The sequence below is a fragment of the Grammomys surdaster genome, unplaced genomic scaffold, assembly GCF_004785775.1.
Source record: "Grammomys surdaster isolate TR1022 unplaced genomic scaffold, NIH_TR_1.0 126176, whole genome shotgun sequence".
Taxonomy (NCBI): Eukaryota; Metazoa; Chordata; class Mammalia; order Rodentia; family Muridae; genus Grammomys; species Grammomys surdaster.
In genome coordinates, this window is record NW_021620983.1 from 2,494,797 (window position 1) to 2,515,309 (window position 20,513).

The following is a 20,513-nucleotide window of genomic DNA, read 5'->3' on the forward strand; positions in this document are numbered from 1 at the left end:
CCAGATGCATACTCCTTGCTGGCTCCTTCACTGGCTCACTCCCCTGTCTTTTGTATATCATGCAGGAGATGGCGATCCCACAGTGAGCTGGACCTGCCTACAGCAGTTAGGCAATTGCTCACAGTGGTGTCCACAGACCAACCTCACAAAGACGAAAGTCCTCACTGGGACTGCTGGCAGGTGGTTGACAAGTTGATGGTCAATGTTCACTGCTACAGGACAGAAACGTGACTAGCGCGCCAAGACAGTCTAACACTGACAAAGCCACTTAGCATACGCTTCTATATTAAAACTACCTATGGGCCCCATCTTTCCACATGAACTAGAGATTTTCTCTGGCATAGCCATTTACCTTAAGATTCTTTTCCGTGACACATATAGTTATTTAAAGATTTCTATAATCTTTGCCTAGTCTATAAAAATATAAACTTGAGTTTCTTTAAGCCAACAATCTCAACCTGAAGGTAGATGAGGATATAGATATATAGATATAGATACAGATATAGACACACACACACACACATATATGGATATATATATATCCATCCAATACAATAACATAATTTCATATGTGCAAAATTTAAAGTCTAAATGATTTCATAACAGAATTAATTTAACACCACTTCTACTACCACTTTAAAAACGTGCTTGTCAGATTTGCTCAAATATTCTGACTTCAGGTTTAAAAAGACTCCGTGTCTCTTGCTAGCTCATCTTCCCTGAGCAGAAGTCACGAGTGGGCTTCCTTCCTTTGGTCTTTCAGGCTTTGCTATTGTTAACAGGCAGCTTTGAACTCCCAGCAGGCATGGTTGTAAACATTACCCCTTCCTTTACTGCTGTCTGCAAACATGAAGGAACAGCTATAGAAAACCAAACTACATAGTGGGGTCATTTTCCTATTTTCTTTTTAAAGAAAAAACTATCCAATTTTTCTTTTTGTGGTGGTAATGCATTAAATATGAATCTAAAGTTCCAATCTTCGAGAAGCTAGATATGCCCATGACAAGTCTGGCTGGAAAATATGGAACTATCTCTTTAATGCAAAAAGAGAAAAGGAAAGAAAACCTTAAAAAAAAAATGTTATTTAAACTACTGCACTTAACTTCTCAGTTCAGGCTCCATGCAGAGGTCTTTATTTTAGTCATCTGTGCTTACACCAGACGGGGGCGCAAATCTTCAAGGTTTAAAGATTTTTAATGCACTAGGTTTTAGAAATGCCTATAAAGGTTCCTTACTTAACTTCAACATTTTCTTGGAAACCAATATCCAAACTCTTAAAATTCTGGAAGAGCGTTAAGAGATTTCGGATGGCATAAGAGCTAGCTAAAAGCTTTAAGGGAACATTAAGCCAGAACATGTGCATATTCCATTCTGTTTCAATGTCTGAATACTATTTTGATTATTTTAATATAAATCCACAATTACCAAATATTCTGTAATATACCCTGTGAATATATGTACTGCCTTGTATCAGCAGTGCGGATTATTTCATAGGAAATGATCAAAGATTGTGTTTTCTAGAGGTGTGTCCACAGGGTCACTGGATGAGAACACAGGAGAAGACAGAAGCAGGAGAATCAAGACAGGACAAACACCTGCTGCAGTTCAGTTGTCCCGACTGGTCGGCCTCACAACCAGAGTAAACTAAGCACAGCACCGGGTAAGTAAGACTCCGCCTCTTACAGTGTGAACAGTCTCAACTCCCTTCCTGTCTCCCTCCAGCCTCTTAGTTCCCATCCCTGCAACCTCTCTCCCCTCACCCCCCCCCCACCAAAACAATCCCCCTGCAGCCCCAGCCACTATGTAGGTTCAGCAGCCACTGTGAAAACAGGGATGGCGGGGTAAGGAAAAGGGAAAAATCTAAACAGTCTCTTACAGGAAACATTAAAGTCAAGTCAGCGAGTGGTGGCAAAAGCCTTTAATCCCAGCACTTGGGGAGCAGAGGCAGATGGATCTCTGATTTGAGGAAAACAACCACCTACTCACTCTCCTTTCTGGTACTCATTTTCTGACACAGGACCCCACCCCAGACCCTTAACCAAACAGAGAAGGCTGAGGGGTGGTGCCCTCTAAGAAGGGATTTCTATAGCTCTTCCTTTCATTTATTTCACTTCATTTGTGGTGTCAGGGATTGAACCCAGGGCCTTGTGAGTGCTGGAAAAGGGTCCTGCTGCTCTGCTGCACTCTCAGCCCTGTGTTTCATCCTAAATGAAGATTTGAAATGGACAGATACCCTCCAAGCCTCTCCTCAACCAAAAGCCAAATTAGAAGACCCGAGTTAACACTAGGATGAGAGAAGAAACAGTGAAGTTTCTATAGCCACAAGTACTTTAAAGATTCAGTGTGGTGTGTGTGTGTCCATGTACACCTATGGAGAAGTGACTGTGTGCCAACAGACACGGGTGTTGGGAACTGAATTCCAGCAAGAGCATCAAGTGTTCATAATTGCTGAGCCTCTGCGCCATTCCCCAATAAAGTACTTATTTCATCATGGAAGGCAGCCTAAATTTCACAAAAGTATACTGAGTCTTAGTTAATCGCAACGACTTACATGCGGAATATACTAAACATTAAGGGTCAAATAAAATAACCTGCAAATGCTAGAATTCTCTGAGTGTATGACATGAGGTTTCTCTATATTAACCAATTCCCCTTAGATTATGTAAACGACCATTGGGCCTATATAAGGACAGCTGATAAAATCATGTATCTAATACATTATTTTTAAATTAAGACCAGCACAGTTTTGTCAGTCAGGTGCCACAAATACCTTGTAGTCAAAACTAGTTCTACAGAATATTTGAAAGAAACAAAAACTGGAACTAGCATCTTAGTGAAGAAATCACAATGTGATTAAGGTTTACCCTGAGTTCTTTTTTACTTATGGTTGTTAGTTTTTTGAGACAAGGGTTTCACAGTGCCCAGTCTACTCTCAGATTCACTATATGATGGAGGCTGGCTTTGAACCCCTGATCCTCTGCCCTGATCTCTCAAGTGCTGGGACTGAAGGCATGTACAGTATGCCTGGCTTATTCTGTCTCTGGAACAGTGCTGAGGACTAGGGTCTAGTGAGCCCTGAACATTATTTCTTAAAAGGAAGCAACGTGAAAGTTTATAGTAACTCACTACCTTCCCTTCACACCTCCAGGAGTTTCAGCTTTGTCCTGTGTGTGTGTGTGTGTGTGTGTGCGTGTGTGTGTGTGTGTCTGTGTGACTGTGTGTGCATGTGCGTGCATGTGCATGCACGTGTGCACGTTAGGGCTAAAAAAAAAAAGAGAAGAGGGGGAAGGGAAGAGAGAGAACGAGCATACGCTACTTACCTCTGTGTCTCTGAACCTATCTTCATAATCCAGCCTGTCCTTCTCTACAGCCGTCAGTTTTAACTTCAAGTTAGAAATCTCAGCCATCAACTCCAGCTTCTGTGTCTCTAGGGAAGTCCTGCTCAGAAGCTCCTGTTAGAATTCCAGATATTCACAAGTTGTTATATTACAAATTTCTGTTAGGACAGCAACGCAGCAATAGTTAAGTGTAGGCCGTGGGTGAAGTATGGCTATACACTACACGGCTGAGGATCACTTAACTCTAGTGACCTCTTCTGAACAGAAGTACACATGTCATCAGGGGGTCAGGGGGACACAGCTGAGAGACTCCAGAGCCCGATGACAGCACTGATGTGCCATGCATGGTGCCTGCTATATTCCAGGGACTGGGAGACATGCTCATGAGTTCAGTCCCTGCCACAGTCTCATGAGGAAGCTTATCAGCCTCATTTTTTCAGGGTTTCTAGGAACACAGAAGCCGAGGTCATGAGGACAGGGAGGTCTGGAGCCTGTCAAGTCTCACAGGCAGGCAACGGCACAGACTGACGTTCAACAGTAGCAGCTCTGCAGCCATACATAATCTCCGCTGCATCACAGGCTTCTCGTCCACAAGCCCTGTGCATGCACTGGGATGCGTGTGTGTGAGTGTGTGTGTGTGTGTGTGTGTGTGTGTGTGTGTGAGTTTTTGCCTAAACAAGCCGCATAGGGTGCTTTTCATCTCATGATTGGGAGTTAGAAATAACATGAGCGCAAAAGATCAACTTGTAACTCCTGTAACACTGTATTCTCTCCTAACTACATAATTTTGCATGTCTCTGTGGTTTTAGACTCTGCTAGTCTAGACATTAAACACAACAGTTTATGGGATTCTGGAATTTATTGCTGCTGAGACAAGACAGGAATGCTGAACCTGAGATAGCACAGTTCAACACACACACACACACACCCCAGCTTTGGCACGTACCTGCTGCAGCATTTCTTCAGTGGCGTTCAGCTTCTCTCTGTGTTCTTCAAGACAAAACTCCAAATCCCGAATCTTCTCTCCCTGAGCCTCCACCTGGTCTGTCAACACACTTACCTATTAATTTAAAGCAAGAGGCTGCAATGAGTTTGAAAGGCTCTGGGCCCCAAAGCACGGCTCACTCTCTAACTAGAATGAGGACTAAGATCCATCACTCACGGTGGGTTTAAAATATCACAAGCTTAACAAGATGACAGTGGTCCTACCCTTTGCTGTTTGTACTTTGCTTTGTGTGGATCGAGCCCACGACTTGTGCGTGCTAGGCTTGGCAGGCTCTCTACCACCGGGTGACCTGTGCAGTCCTATGCTGCCTTATGACCCAAGATTCTTATTCAGTTTAGGAGAAACTTGAGCGCTGGTCAGAGATTTCCAATTTCTTTACACATTAAACCATTTCGGTTGTAATTAGGAAAATCTGATGTTGAAGGAAATAGTGAGAAGACTGGTAGTAGCGAGGTCCATGTTGTAAACAGGCACTAAGGACCACCCAGATGTCACATGTCAATAATAAAAGAAGCAAAGGTGAATAAAGACCTCAAATTCTACAAGCTCTTCCAAGATGGACACGGTCACAAGAGCGTTCAAAGTGAGGGCAGGGGAAGAGTGCTGCAGTGCACTTAGCATGAGTTCAGGTCCCAGCACCAAAGAGGAAAAGGAAAAAGCTAGGGTACCACACCACACGCCCAAGAAACAAACGGTGAAGCTCATCCTTCACCCTTAGGGTTCCAAATCTCTCCTCTGCGATACCAGCTGAGTAAATATACTTTGATCCAGTTAGCTCTGTACTTAGAAACACCACAGGGAAGCAAGCAAATGTACTTCACAGTGCTTTCCAACAGCAGGCTCCACTCAGCTGCTTTGTATGGTTCATGCATCATTTTAAAAGACGGAAAGTTAATATATATTTAGACTGAGATTTTCATACTATGGGTATTCACAGATATGGATTTCTAGCTGAAACATGTAAAATCAAATCTGACAGCAGGTGACATACAAAGTCATCTCAAGTGGAACTGAGTCTGACCTGCTCTGGAGGACTGGGTGACAAAGCTGGCCAGAGCCAGCTACATACCCCTGGTACGGACAGCTGGCCTAGCACTCCACTTCTTGTTTGTGAGATAGGATCTGATGCTATAGCTCAGGCTGATGTCAAATTTATGGCAATTCTCCTGCATCAGCCTCCTAAGTGCTGGGATTACAGACACTGAGACCACAGCTGCCTTCTACTCCACTGTGCTATTCCCTTCAGTGTCTGGCTGAGCTGCTGTACAAATTAAATGATCCATTTTCAGTATTCTGTGAGAGTACCGTCTTCCCTTGGCATCTGTCTGTGGCTGGTTCGAGAATCTCTGCAGATATCGGTCTGCATGCTGAAGTCCCTTCATGGAACAGCAGTGTGCTTACATGCAGCCTACACATCTTCCTTATGCTCCCAGTCACAGGCTCCCCAGCACAACGTAAATGCACATGAACAGAACAGTTGTCATACTGCTTCGATGGTGTGTTTACTACGGGTGCTTAATACAGGTGTTGCACATATATGTGAGAAAAAGTTGCAAGGACACATGTCCTGAGAAAGGAACAGCCTCAAGTACCACTTGCCTGAAGAACGAGGGATTCCTTGTCGTTTTCTAGACGTGCCAGCCTTTCCTGATACACATCTCCGTTCCCGGGTAGGTGTCCATTTGTCTGAACGAGAAAGTAACATAGGTAAGGTCAATGCTCCCTTAGGATTTGGTATGTTATGAATCCGTAAAACTGACATATTTTAAACTCAAGGGGCCCAGATTAAATTCAGCACAACTGTCACTGGCATAGATGGAAAATGTTAAGTAAATTAACTGACTTCAAAATAAGCATGACAGGCACGGTGAGCGCTTGTATACAACTGAGCTTCTAAACGCAACTCACTGGCCTACCCCGCTGCCGAGGAAACAGAAAACAAATAGGTTTAGAACCAAGACAGGTTCTAAACATACAGCTGTCGTAAAACACTGACCAAAGATAACTTGAGAGGGTAAGTGTTCATTTCACCTTATAGTCCACCATGAAGGGAAGTCAGGGCAAGAACTGAAGCAGAGGCCTTAGAGGAGTGCTGCTTACTGGCTTGCCCATGGCCCGCTAAGCCACCTTCTTATACAACCCAAGACTGTCTGCCCAGAAATGTCCCCATCCCAGTGGACTGGACTTTCCACATAATCATTAATTAAGAACACATCCCATAGGCTTGTGTACACATTGATAAGATGGTGGGGACCTTTTCTTCCCAAATTACTCTGGATTGTGTCAAGTTCGCAGAAAGCTATCCAGCACAGACTCTAAAAAGCAGCAGCTGCTGGAATGCTCCAGTAGCCATAGGCACAGCCCTAGGGCAAACGAAGTTCTGAGTACCTAGTAGAGGACAGTACTCCATTTGTCCCTGAATGATCCCTGTCACTGAGTTTGTGGAACAGTGATTATGACCTGTGATGTCCTCCTGTTCCTACCCACTCTATCCCCAGGCTCCACACTGGACTGCCAACGCCTGCTTATGGAGCAGATGCAGGGCAACGTCTGCCGGGCTTCTTCCTGTCCACTTAGCTCTACAGGTCACAGGATGAAATCATATGATGAAGGCTCCCGTCTGGAAAGCCTTCAGAAGCCTCTCTGTCTCCCCAGCAAAGCTTAAGCGTTCAGTCCAGAGTGACTTTCCCTGGAGGGCCTGACAGCTTTGTAATTGTTTTCCGTCTTGGCTTCACTAACTTCTTACATGTTTATCGGTTTATACGATGCTAAGATCAGCTCCTGGCAACACCTGGCCATCAGCTCACACCTTCCTGGCATCTGGCTCAGTGCTCGTCCACGTTCACCTTCCCACTCCTCTTCCTTCTGCTGGTTTTTTTATTTTTTTTTAAATCCTATCTTGTATATTATGCATAGTGCACTGTCCACGGAAGTACAGACTTTTTCCTACACTTTTTATTTTTGTTTATTTATCTTTGAGACACAGTCTTCCTATGTAGCCCTGGCTGTGCTGGAACTCATTATGTAGAGCAGGATGAACTAGAATTTACCGTGTAGGTCAGGCTAGTCTCGAACTAATAGAGTTTCACTTGCTTCTGCCTCCCCACTGCTCAGACTGAAAGTATGTACCACTGTGCCTGGCCTTCTCTCCCATTTTTTTCATATCCAAGTCATGAATGGCACATTTGAGAAGTCTCACGAAGAATAAGACACATAGAATTGTCACTCTGAAACACAGTAGTATATAAGGCATCCCCTGTTCTCTCCCCTCTTTGTTCCACTGTCCTCCCCCTCTCCAGGCTGTCAGGGATAGTCCTCCTGCTTCAGCCTCCTGGTATTACAGACATGAGCCACTATGCCCGCTTGTGATGTGCCCCTCATCATATCCGAGCTACATTACATACTAAATCCGTGGGATTCCCTGAAGAGTCCTTTCAGCACAGCAGAGATAAGTCAGAAACCCAAAATGGACAAGTAGGGCCATCCAGAATTCAGCCATGCACAACCTCTTAGATTGTTAGAACCAGAACAAACAAACACCAGGAACTGTACACGCCGCTTCCCCAGGGCACATCCAACATGACTCCTATTTCTCCAGAATTAACCTGCGTCTGTTCTGCCTCCCCAGATCCCTATTTCAGTTCTGAGAGTGACAAATGTCATATCTTGAAAGCGAAACAATATAGAAGGAAGAAGGGAAAAAGGGAGGAAGAAGTGGGAAGGAGGAGGAAGAAAAAGAAGGAAAGATTAAATTTGAGGTACTCCTTCTGAAGATGGAGACACACTGGGTTACATTTCCCAAGACCCCAAAGAAAACTCAGAAGCTAATTTAGCAAGTGTGCAATGCATGTTTAGAGTGGGTATAATGTTAACACTAGTAGTTGCTCGACCACACACCTGTACCATTACCACTGTGCAACCCTACCCATGCTGTTCACTCCAGTGTTCAGAATTAACTTACAAGAGACAAGAGTCTGATGGAGTAGTTGGAATGATCTATACTCCTGGGGATCATGAAAATGAAGCAGTTTTCTGGAGAACAGCCAGACACACAGTGGAGGTTCCTCCAGTCTATGAAGTGCAGAGGCAGACCCTGACACACACACACACACACACACACACACACACACACACACACACACAGAGTGGATGTTCCGGTCTATGAAGTGCAGAGGCAGACCCTGACACACACACAGTGGATATATTAACCACATTGTGAGGCATCTGTTTTTAAAATCCCATGCAAGTGACGTTTTATAAACACATTTTATTGTATTAAAAATGTTCTATGTTCAGTGAACACAGAGGTAGGACTTGCTCTTTTGTCTCTTTAATAGATAGAATGGAGCTCCCTATGTGGACCAGGCCACAGACATCTGGGCTCAAGCAAATCTGCCTCAGCATCCTAAGTAGCTCTGACTGCTGTCATGTGCCACTGAGTAGAAACGAAAAAGAATCCATTCGTTTTCCTCCTGTGGTTCTGACTGGTGTTTGAACCCAGGGCCTCACAAGGAAGCGCTCATCACAGGGAGGCACTTATCATGTGGAAGCCCTCACCACACAGAGGTGCTCACATGCTCCACTGCTGAACTACACCCCCTGCTCCCTCATTCTGAGAGCAAGAAACTCTAGCCAAATTAGCATCATTTTCTTTCAAGCCACATATTACAGGATGTTTCAACACCGCTTTTCCAAAGTGAAATGCTGAGAACTGACTCAAAATGAGCAAACAAATAGTATGTATGAATACTTATAATACTCAAGATTGGCTAGTATTTCTGAAACACTAATAGTCACCACAGGAACCCAAGGCAAAAAGAATCTTAGGAATTGCTACATAGCTATGGTAATATATTTAAGTAGCTAGAAACCTGCTCTGTCTATGTGTCCTCTTTCTGTTACTTCTGATTAAGAATACTGGCACTAAGCCTGTGAGGTTTCTGTCACTTCTGTCCTTTCTTCAGCCGTGATCCACCTCCCAGGTGACTCAAGCCTTCCTCCAACTGAATGCTCTGTGCTCACACAAGCATTTCATCCCTTTTACCTAGACTTCTCTCTGACCCTTCCTACTCTTTCTTTATGTCTTCCCTAGCTACCTACATCTGGGTCTGGTCTATAATGTTTTCCTTGAAGGCTTCACTCATAAGCTACTAACAGCATTGGACAAGCTCCACTGCAGAAGCACTGGGCTCAGGGGACTGACTACCCACCCAGCGCCCCACAGATGCTCACTGTGAGCAACTCTTGCGTCTGATAGGAGCACTGACTGACTGACTGCTGAATGAAGGAACAATGGCAAGCGTTCAGTCGGCATGGATTGAGTGTACATGAGTATCAGGCCTTGCCTCTAGTCACATTTCCCTTAAAGTCGTTACTTATTACTTCATGGTGGTGCTCTGAATTACTTCACTTTCTCCTTTAGGAAGATCCCTCAAACATCCATCTTTCCTGTTTTCCTTCTGGCCAGTCTCACGGGAGCTGAGACTTTCCTTCTCAAAGCTAGTCCTCCTACTTCTTACTCTGGAACCTTGGTCTCCAGTTTCCCTTAGACCTACAATTGTCTCTTCTTGGTATCGGTTTCTTTAATGTAGTATGATCTCTTCAGTTTTCCCTTACCATTCACCCAAAGGCTTTGTGCCCACTTTTGCTCACCCCCGATACCCCTTGCCTGTGTCAACTGTCTTTCGTAACCAGCTTTACCTCTTCCTTCTGATACTGTGTCATTGTCTTCTCCTTATCCAATGGCCTCCCTTTCACACCCTGCCATCAACTTCACAATACGGCTTTTTAACACATTTTGCCACTGATGGCCAATCACCAAATTACATGAATTGGTCACTATAATAGCTAACCTTGGTTTCAACATGACATACTTGGGAAAAATGGTTTTCAGTCAACAAACTGCCTACATAAGACTGGCCTGTGGGCATGTCTGTAGGGGCATTTTCTTTATTGCTTTTGAAGTAGGAGGGCCTAGCCCACTGTGGGTATTATAATCCCTAGGCCTGGAGGACTAGCCAACATAAAAAAGGTAACAGAATTCGAGCCAGAGAGTAAGCCAGTAAGCCACTGTTCTCCGTAGTTCCTGCCCTGGCATTCCTTAATGATAAACGGTGAACTGGAAGTGTGAACCAAATAAACTCTTTCTTTCTAAGAAGAGCTGCAACAGAAAGCAAACCAGAACAGCCATTTATTCTTCCTAATAGTCTCTCAATGCAAAAGCCTCCTACATTTCTTTTCATCCATTCAGAAGGCTTATAGAATATGATGTACATCATCAAAAGGTGTATTTACTACAAATCCCTAAGACCAAAGCATTAAAGACCGTCCCAAGTAACTATATTTAAATCCTCTGAAATACAGTCAAAATAGCCCTTTATACTTCAGTGTGTTGCAAGTCATTTAACCCAACACCAGGATGAAAAATATGCTCCACTATCCCAGAGACACTTTCTTCACTAAGGAACTTATATGGCCAGGTCTTTCTGACATGATTAGGAGAAAAACATCTAACAAGCATTCTCTCTCATAGGGTTAGACAGACTTCCAGAGCTAGCCGATAATTCGCTCTGAGAATGTGACTTTTCTAAACACAATGCGGGTGCACACAAGATAAGGGCATCTATTTCTGCACCAACTGTTACTAGCACAGAATGCCTAACACGTGGGAGCAGGTGACATCCTGTCACAGAACTACTTTGGCCACGTCCTTTGTTACATTTCAGTCACAACATAAGAGTTAGAGGGACTAGCTACCTCTGTATTTACCAGCTCACTGGAAGGAGGAGCCTTTGCCTGCTTTATGAGTGGGCTTTTGCCTTCGATCTCCAGGGTCCTATTCATCTGCAGTAATCTACATTACCTCCACCCTCCATCTTCTCTGTTCTCTGTACTGAGCTCTGCCTAAATCAACTTGGAAATCAGATCAACTTGGAAAGGTGGTACACAGCTGTCATCACACAAATTCTGGAACCCAACCAGTCCAGTCCTGAGCCAATGCTCACGTGCTATCAACCAATCATATTGATTTTTAAAGTGTCTTATTAGCATATACTAAGTTTGCATAATAGTCGGTTCCATGTATCTTCATACATATACGTGATATACTCTGAGCATATTTACCCTTACTATTCCGTCTCCACTCACGGAGCCTTTTCTTCTGCTCAAGTATCCCGGTTTGGCTTTCATTCCTTCTTTTGTCTTTAAAGACTTTAACTAGTCACCTATAGGAACATGGGCAACTTACCAGAGATGCACACTGAAAACGTGGCGCCCAACCCCCAACCACTAACTGCCTACAGCTCCTCATTAAGAGGCAGGACATCACCCCTCCCCTCTCTAGGAAGGAATGCTGACAGGCCTAATCTTGTGCAGGCCTTGTGCAGGAAATCTCAGCTGTGAGTTCCAGAGAGCAGAGCCCAGCCCTGAAGACAGCATTCTATAGCACTCCACCCCTTTCTCCAGCTCCTAAGTTTTCTTCCACCCCTCTTCCAAGATGTCCCCTGAGCCTTGCAGGGTATTTGGACTTTGAGTGCAGACAGTGTGACTCATCTTTCCGCGATGGTGCAGCTAACAGGGCAGCATGAACAACTTGAGATGTTTTGTGTTTGAAACAGATGGTGTCTGTTTGTGAGACTTGACATTTGTTCTGGGAGCATTGTCTCCCTCAGATTTTCAGGATTCAGGTTTGCTGGGGGTTTGTGAGTATTTCGGTGTTCTGAAATCCACCATTCCCTGGGACATTTCTTAGCCTGCTTTTGCTTCCTATTCTACTTGATCTTTCACTCTGCATTCAGCACACTGAGAAAGGAATTTATTACTGGCAAAAAGATTTTCTCCTCATTAACACCCAGAGGCCACCAGTGGCAGGCCACGGCTCAGGAGGACCTGTAGGAAGCTGACTTGTGCCTAGAAGAACACTCTCTTTAACATGTGCTTAATCTGGTCTGTTAATATTTCTGAGCCATGAGAGTGTAGCTCAGTAATAGAGAATTTGCCTAGTGAACACGGTTCTCAATTCCATCCCTGGAAATAAAAACAAAATTTCTGGTGGCTAGGGAGATGGCTCAGCCACCTAAGCATAAGAATGGCCGTAAGATCCCCAGCACCCACATAAAAGCCGAGTGGGCACAGCAACCTGTCTGTAATCACGGGGTTGTGGAGATAGGATCTGAGATCAAGGAAGCCCAGAGCAAGCAGGCTACCAAGACGACCTGAATTGGTAAGCACTGGGTTCAAGTGTGAGACCCTGACTCAATATATGAGACAGAAATGGATCGAGGCAGACACTGAATATCAAATCCGGGCCTCTATCCATCAAACTCGAGCATGCACTCACGTGCACTCCCACACTCAGGTTCCCTCACACGTGAACATGCACATATGCACACACAGAATGTTCTCAGCATGATGATAAATGCTGTGTGATAACGGAGGTGCTTGAACATAGGTTACAAGTCAGAGTGTGACTCAGAAACTGTCAGTTTCTTGGTGGAGTCACTAGCCAGCCAGCCTGCTGGTTATGCATGTGCTGGCTGCTCACACCATCCGGAAAACTCTTTCTCTGGCCATGGTCTATCTCAGTTCCTTCACACTTTGCTGCTTATCCAGAAGTTAGGCTCTGAGAGATGCTTCTGAGGTGACATGGATTCACTCTCTCTCCAGCTGGCGCTTTCTCACCACTTTTCTATTTACCATACATTTCTCATGTCTGTAATGTTCGTTCCCAGGATTCCCAACAGGATTCAGCATCATGAATCAGAGAAGTTTGTTTTCAAACAACATACCCACTCTATTCTCCATGTCTACTGCAGCGCCTTGCATGCAGCACACACTTGTATAACTTTGTAATGGGCATTGTTCCACGAATATCAAAGTGCTGTGTGCATTTGCAAGGCAGGAAGTTGCTCAGAGTGTACTGCTGGGTGGATGGATCTTCAATGGTTTTTATCTTAGGTTGTATTGTCTTCACATTTGACATTTTAAGTTGAAGGATCCATAAAATGACAAATACTTTTTAGAACCAACAAAGATTCTACTATAATAACAGCATTCCAAATACAGTACCCATGGAGCCAGAGAGCTTATGGTTTTCATTGTTCAGTTTACTCAGGCCTAACTCATTCTGTCTGTTCCTTCTTCCCAATCCCAAACCTTCCAAGTCAAAGTAAATGTATTCTCTCAGACACAGAGAGTTGGAGGAGATGATGGTGGTGGTGGTGGTGACAACGATAGTGGCAAAACCAAAGATGAGAGCAGAGGTGGGTATGGGAGGAACAGAGGCAGGAGCATGAAGGAGCCAGACCCTACCTGTCGACAGTGCACTTCCCTTTAGAAAAAGGGAACCTGGGTGTCGCAGTGCACCTGGGTCAGCACTGAGAATCCAACAGGAAGAGGATCTGATACTTAATTTTCATCACTTCTCCACTTAGTACTTCAGAAGTCATGGTTATGTCAATACACTAAAAGGGGATGTGCAGACATACATAATTTTGCTGGGATTTATTCTTCCCTTTTCACCCTTTATTAGCAGAGTATCTAGACCTTTTAAGTTCATAGACACAGAATGACAACAGAGTTCCAAAAGCTAAGTAAAGGGGGAGGGGGAGGGATGTTATGTAATAGCACAGACTCAGGGTCTCCAAGATGGAAAGGCCTCTCTAGGCAGAGGATGGTAACACACACACCAGTGTGGATGTGCTTAGCACTACTGCGCTATGCACTTCAAGACAGTTAAAGTGGTAGACTCTGTAAGAATAAAACAAACTGCGAGATAAAAGCTAAGGCCACCAAAGATCTGAAAGAGCAGAGCGCTAGCATCAGTTTGAAGTGCCCCTCCCCCATGGCTCCCAGAGGGCTGTACTGTCACAGAGGCTGTGGAAGGTTTTGGGCATGGAAACTCACTGGAAGATGGGGGAGCCTGGAGGAGGGCCTTGAGTCTTACAGCCCAGCCCCACTTCCTGTCATCTCTCTGCTCCTAACTGCTGACACAGTGTGACCAGCCACCTTACACTCCCCTGGCCATGTGTTTCACACCATGGTGGACTGGTTCCTTCTTAAATCCTGAGCCAAAATAAAGCCTTCCATCTTTAAGTTGCTATTGCCAGGTATTTCGTAACATCAAGAAAAGGAAGTGAGACACCCGGAGCCCTAGCAACTCCCACCCCCCCCCCCCACTGCAAGTGGAGAAGAGGTCACAGTATCAAGTAAAGGAGGCTGGTAATCATGGGAAGAAGGCTGTGAATGGCAAAGAGGAAGATGGGGTGACAGCTAGACACAAAGGAGCAAACCTGGGTTCTAATGTGGGCTGTACCCCATACAAGGCTCTCCTTAGCTCTGTGTCTCCTTTTCCTCCTCAGTAAGGGATGGATGAGGCTTTCTGCCTTACACAACTGGAGGATCCCATGCTAACACATGCTGGGCACTCCTCTCTGAACCTGGCAGGCAACAGCAGGTTTTATAGATCGAGAATCTAACAGGATGCTTTTCCATAGAGGGAAATGACCCTGGCCCCACCAGGATGATCATCAAGAGCCAGGATGGTCATCCTAGCTGTTCACTGCTGGTGAGGAGAGAACAGATGCTTCTGAGGCTGCAAAGATGTTCCTGTGATACTTTACAGTCATTTGTTAATGACTCCAGTCAAGCAGTTAAAGTCTTGATTCACGAAAGGTCACTGGTGGCCAGCTTGAGAGTCTGTGTCCTTTAAGAGACACTAATTAGTGCAGTGGGCATTTGCACTGTTAATTATCATTCTTGCCAGGTCTGGGGGCACCCCTGGTTTCCCAAAGGATGCAGGCTACTCCTTTACTAATTGCAGCACCTCCTTAATTATTTCATGTAATTGGCAGCTGGGCAGCTGCCCGTAATGCCAGTTCTCAGGAGGCAGAATAAGAATTTGAGGCCTGCCTAGGGTACCCGGAGAGACCAGGTCGCAAAAAAAACAAACAAAGGTAGCCAGGAAAAAAAGAAAACAGATGGCTAATAGCGTATCCCAGTGAAGGGACACTGTGTAAGCATGAATCTGTCTTAACAGTATTTCTATAACTGTACGCTTCTTAAAAAGTGTACATTTATGACTCAGCACGTAGTCTCCTGTGATTGGGAAAAATCTGCCCAGTAGGAAACCCACTCTGTTATTGAGGCAGAATAGAATTCCATTGTAACGTCGAAAAGGTTCAGTATGTTACACAGATATCACTAATGGAGGACTGTGTGTCTATCAAGCCATAGATTTAAGTTGGCAAATAAAAGAATATGTCTGAGCCAAACACATGGCTTCTGCCTATGCCTGATATCTTAGGGTTTCCACTGCTATGAAGAGACACGATGACCAAGAACTCTTACACAGGACAGCATTTAACTGAGACTGGCTTACTACAGGTTATGACGTTTAGTCCATTATCATCCAGGGAGGAAGCACAGCAATGTCCAGGCAAGCATGGCTCTGGAGGAGCTCAGAGGTCTACATCTTCATCCAAAGGAAGTCAGGAGAAGATTCCTACGTGGCTAGGAGGAAGGTCTCAAAGCCCACCTCCACAGGGACACCCTTCCTCCAAAAAGGCGACACCTCCTAATAATGCCACTCCCTGGGCCAAGCATATTCAAACTACCATATCTAACTTGCCCTGGAATATTCTCACAATGATTTTTCTAATCCCAGAGCCTGAGGATCGAGACCCAGAACTGCAGCAGCAGAGGTCAAGAGGCAGACTGACAGGGGAGCCTCACGTTTGCCAATGTCGTGAGTCATCTCACAATCAGTAGAGGTTACAAAAATGCCATCTTCATGAAATGAGTGATGCTAAGTTCAATGTCTGCAAATCAAGGAGTCTAACATGTGAGGTGGAACGTAGAAATCAGGCATTAGTAGCCAGTCTCTGACCTGCTAAATGATCACCACACCAGCCAGTCTTTATTGCTTACATTTCAAAAACGAAAACATTCCAATCCCAAGTGCACATGTTTTTAAACTGTAAAAATGTGTGAGTGTGCATACTTCAGGGTCCAGATGTGGAATGTGCTCTCTCTGGGCCTCTGGCTGGTCTCAGAATCACAGAGTTGCATCTGCTCAGCTGGAGTGTCCTCCAGCCTCTCACAGTGCATCTCTGCTGCTTTCTGCAAGGCCCTCTTTTCATGATGTTTTCTCAGGCCTTTGAAAACAAGGTGCATCTTAGGCCTGTGTCCTGTAAGTGATCTTAGTCACCCGTGTCACACAGCAGCACACTGAGATACCCCAGCTGACATTAAAGCAAGCATCCTGGGGCTTCTGGGAAAACCTTGGGAGCAGTGTCCACAATCATATTACCAGTCAGCAGAGTTCTCAAGTGTGGGACAGCCATCGCAGAGTGGCCATGATAGGGCACCTTCACTGCCCTCAGCAAGTGGTGTTTGTTAAGACTGAGCTCAGGTCTTAACAATACAATTGCAGACTCCCCTCCTGCACCCCACCCCTCTAGCCCTCAGAAACAAACACTCAACCAAAGGCACAAGTCAATTATCTACAGGTCCTCTTGAGCCAAGCAATAAATTCCTTTCTCACTGTGTGCTGAATGCCAGAGTAAAGACATAGGAAGTAGGACTAGGCTGAGGAATGTGCTAGGGTACAGTGAGTTTCACAGCACAAAGCTACTCCCAAAGAAACTAGCAAACCTGGACTCTTAAATCCCTAGAGGACCCTCCCAGGGCAAGCATCAAGTCTCATGAGCAGGCATCATCTGTTTCTGAAAGTGACTATGTCTAACTATTCTACTCTGTGCAGCTAGCTGCAATACCACTGAAAGATGGCTGACTGGTACTAACTGGATGAAACCAGGAACACCAGGCTCAGATCTGGACTGGCTGGGGCTCCAGAATTTGTGCACCACCCCAGGAAATGCTTTGGCAATAGGGTGGGCATCCAGGCCCTCAGAGCAGGCAGGCAGCTATCCCTCCATATTAAGTCTGAAAACAGGCCTCAATCCTTCATTAGATTTTATGTAAGCGCAACAAGGTCATAAGCATTCACACGCATCTTAACTGTTATGTCACCCTCCTTATCTTCTCATCTGCTTTGGTGATGCTCTTTAGACTCTGTGTTCAACACGTACCAGATGTGATGTCTACAGTCTCTATATCACCAGTGTGGGTGGAGAAGGATGTCTAGAAACTGAAGGAGCTAACAGAAGTGAAAGCGACGTGACTGCCACACACCACTAGATGGCGCTTCTCAGTCACAGCCACAAATTTCTGCTTTCTGAAGCATCCACCCACTGTACTTCCTGTTTAGAATACCTATTAAGTCCTTCACAGGGCCCCACCCCACTGTTACTGTTATGGACAAGACTCTTTTCCTCACAGGACCATACCAGGTCGTTGTAAGGCCTAGAAGTCAGTCCATTTTTATAGGTGGAATTGGGCAACTTGTTGGCACGCATATAATACAGTCTTTTCAAAGCTATCCTCAGAAGAGATGGAGAGGTTAGGGACTACACTGTCTGTTCTTTCAGAGCATGACTCAATTCCCAGCACCCACATGGTGGCTCACAACTGTCTGTTGTGAGACAGACAGACAGACACACACACGCACACACAACCTGACACCTTCTTCTGGCCTTATAGGCACTACATATGCTTGGTATACAGACATATGTGCAGGCAAGATAAGATATCCACCCATATAAAATAAAATAAAGAAAAATTCCAAGTTTTCTGTACAGCTGAGAGGAACTGGGGGTCTCATGTTCTACCGTGTAAATGTTTTTCTCTTCTGCTGATCTGCTGGTCTATGCTCTCAGTTTTATAATAAACAACAAAAGATTGACAACAAAGAGAAGGCACATACAGAAGACTGACAGGATAGAGAAGGATCGTACAGAAGACTGAGAGCACACAGAAGGCACATACAGAAGACTGAGAGCACACAGAAGGCACATACAGAAGACTGACAGCACACAGAAGGCACATACAGAAGACTGACAGCACACAGAAGGCACGTAGAGAAGACAGAGCACACAGAAGGCACATACAGAAGACTGAGAGCACACAGAAGGCACATACAGAAGACTGAGAGCACACAGAAGGCACATACAGAAGACTGACAGCACACAGAAGGCACATACAGAAGACTGACAGCACACAGAAGGCACATACAGAAGACTGACAGCACAGAGAAGGAGCGTACGGACGCCTACCATTTGATTCTGAAGCCACTCGATAAGCATTTCTGCTGTTGAGTCTGGGATCTGGCATCTCAATCCTTCCTTCTCATCTGTCTCCATCATCTCCAACAATCCACGCAGGTCTTCCACGAGGTGCAGAGCTCGCAAGCTCCCCATAAACGGGGAGGTGGGAGATTGGCAATCAAAAATCCCATTGGAATATTCCAAGGCTTTAGAACCTGGTTTCCGAGAAAATCAGAGAGCAATAGGACTTTTGTTAGGTTAAACACCACACTTCAGCCTAGCCACCAGCAATGATCACAAAGAACAGGGAAAAGGCAGACCAAATCATCCAATAATGTAGATCTATCTCTCTAAATCTTAACATAGTTGAAAATTTAAAATGTCATTGACGGTAAATATGAATGGTTTGATGCCTAACAAAAAGGCCAGCTGTGATGGATGGAAAAGGATCATGGTAGGCTCAAAGCGACCATAACTAATGGGACGACAGGTCAGGTGGAGCCATGCCTCCCAGAAAACATGAAATTTTAGAGAGCATGAGGTCTTTGAATTCCATGAAATGAGTTACGTACTTAGGTGGTGCTGTGCAATGAGCAGCATGTATGACTATGTGTGAGGATATGTGTACCTAAGAGTATGTGTGTATACACGCAACTATGTATATGTGAATATATGTGTAACTGTGTATCTGAGCTTATGTGCAACTATGCGTATGTGAGTATATATATAACTATGTGTATGTGCGCATACATGCAACAATATATGTGAATATATATGTAACTATGTGTATGTGAGTATATGTGCAACTATGTGTATGTGAGCATATGTGCAACTATGTATATGTGAATATATGTGTAACTATGTGTGTGTGAGCATATGTATGACTGTGTATGTGAGCATATGTATACCTATGTGTATGTATGTATGACTGTGTATGTGAGCATATGTATACCTATGTATATGTATGACTGTGTATGTAAGCATATGTGTAACTATGTGTGAGAGTACAAATAACTGTGTGTATGTGAGCATACGTGTATAAGCATTTCCTCTGCCACCTTGTTTATAGCCTTAGCATAGTAAGACCTTGATGTGCCTACTGGGCATTTCACAGGAGAGATCTGGTTGGCAGAGGTAGAAACCTGAGGCTTAGTGGGGAACCAAGCCACCTGTGGCCAGAATGCTGACTTCTAGGAACAGGCCATTCACAGAAACAGGGGAGGACATTCCCTTAGCGTGGTCCATGGGCCACCCCCATCTGACACCCGGGACTCAGATCTGCAGCAACATGAGAAGTCTGCAGAAGGAAGTGACACTTCTGACACTTTGCAGCGTAATATCAGAATAACTGGTAGAATTGGAGAAGCAGAACAAAGGTGAAAACTGGGGTCCTACGAGCATTGGAGAGAGCCAGAAAGCTAAAATAAGGGCAGAGCGGACGCAGGACAGGAAGCACGGCGCTCAGGCTGTGCGGCATGGGTACCTGCTATGATCCCGTCCATCTGCTCCAGCGCCGCGGCCAACATGTCGCTAGCGTCACTCATCATCTTCCTGCTTACAAGGGGCAAATCCCAGCTTCAACCTGGGGAAGGGCAGAAGACCACCATGTTATCACTGCATGCTTTAAGTGGGCTCACTGGCTCTACATTAAAACTGCATTTGGAAGTCAGAGAATGTCAGAAGCCGCATGGAGCTGAATTAACTGGATCCCTTAATCACTTTTGCATGCAACAGCACTTCAGCCTCTGTGTCTCTACCAGTTAATAAGAAAAGATGCAGATCTGGCACTCAAGGTTGTTCAAGGTCCAGCAGAGAGTTGGGGGTAAAGTTTGGTGACAAAGTGTTTGCCTTGTTGTACAAGGCTTTGAGCTCAGTCCCCCAAACTACAAAACATTAAGTCTGGTAAGATGGTGACCACACTGCTCTTCAGACCTCGAGGTCTCTGTGAAGTGTACAGGGTTACTACAGAAGCCTGCTGAGGGTCAGGAGGGTGCAGACAGACTCAAG

At 44.9% G+C, this 20,513-nt stretch overlaps 1 protein-coding gene across 9 annotated transcripts in view; it reads right to left on the minus strand.

Moving 5' to 3' along the window:
- Ppfibp1 (PPFIA binding protein 1) overlaps nt 1-20,513 on the minus strand; it is a 149,609-nt gene that overhangs the window by 38,934 nt on the left and 90,162 nt on the right. For all 9 annotated transcript variants that reach the window (XM_028757506.1, XM_028757509.1, XM_028757503.1 and 6 more), the window contains 5 exons: nt 19,990-20,088; nt 18,516-18,721; nt 5,944-6,030; nt 4,285-4,398; nt 3,321-3,452 (listed from right to left, as the gene is read on the minus strand). In XM_028757506.1, the coding sequence (XP_028613339.1) occupies nt 3,321-3,452; nt 4,285-4,398; nt 5,944-6,030; nt 18,516-18,721; nt 19,990-20,053 (603 nt within the window). In that variant the 5' untranslated portion in view covers nt 20,054-20,088. The remainder of the gene's footprint in view (nt 1-3,320; nt 3,453-4,284; nt 4,399-5,943; nt 6,031-18,515; nt 18,722-19,989; nt 20,089-20,513) is intronic.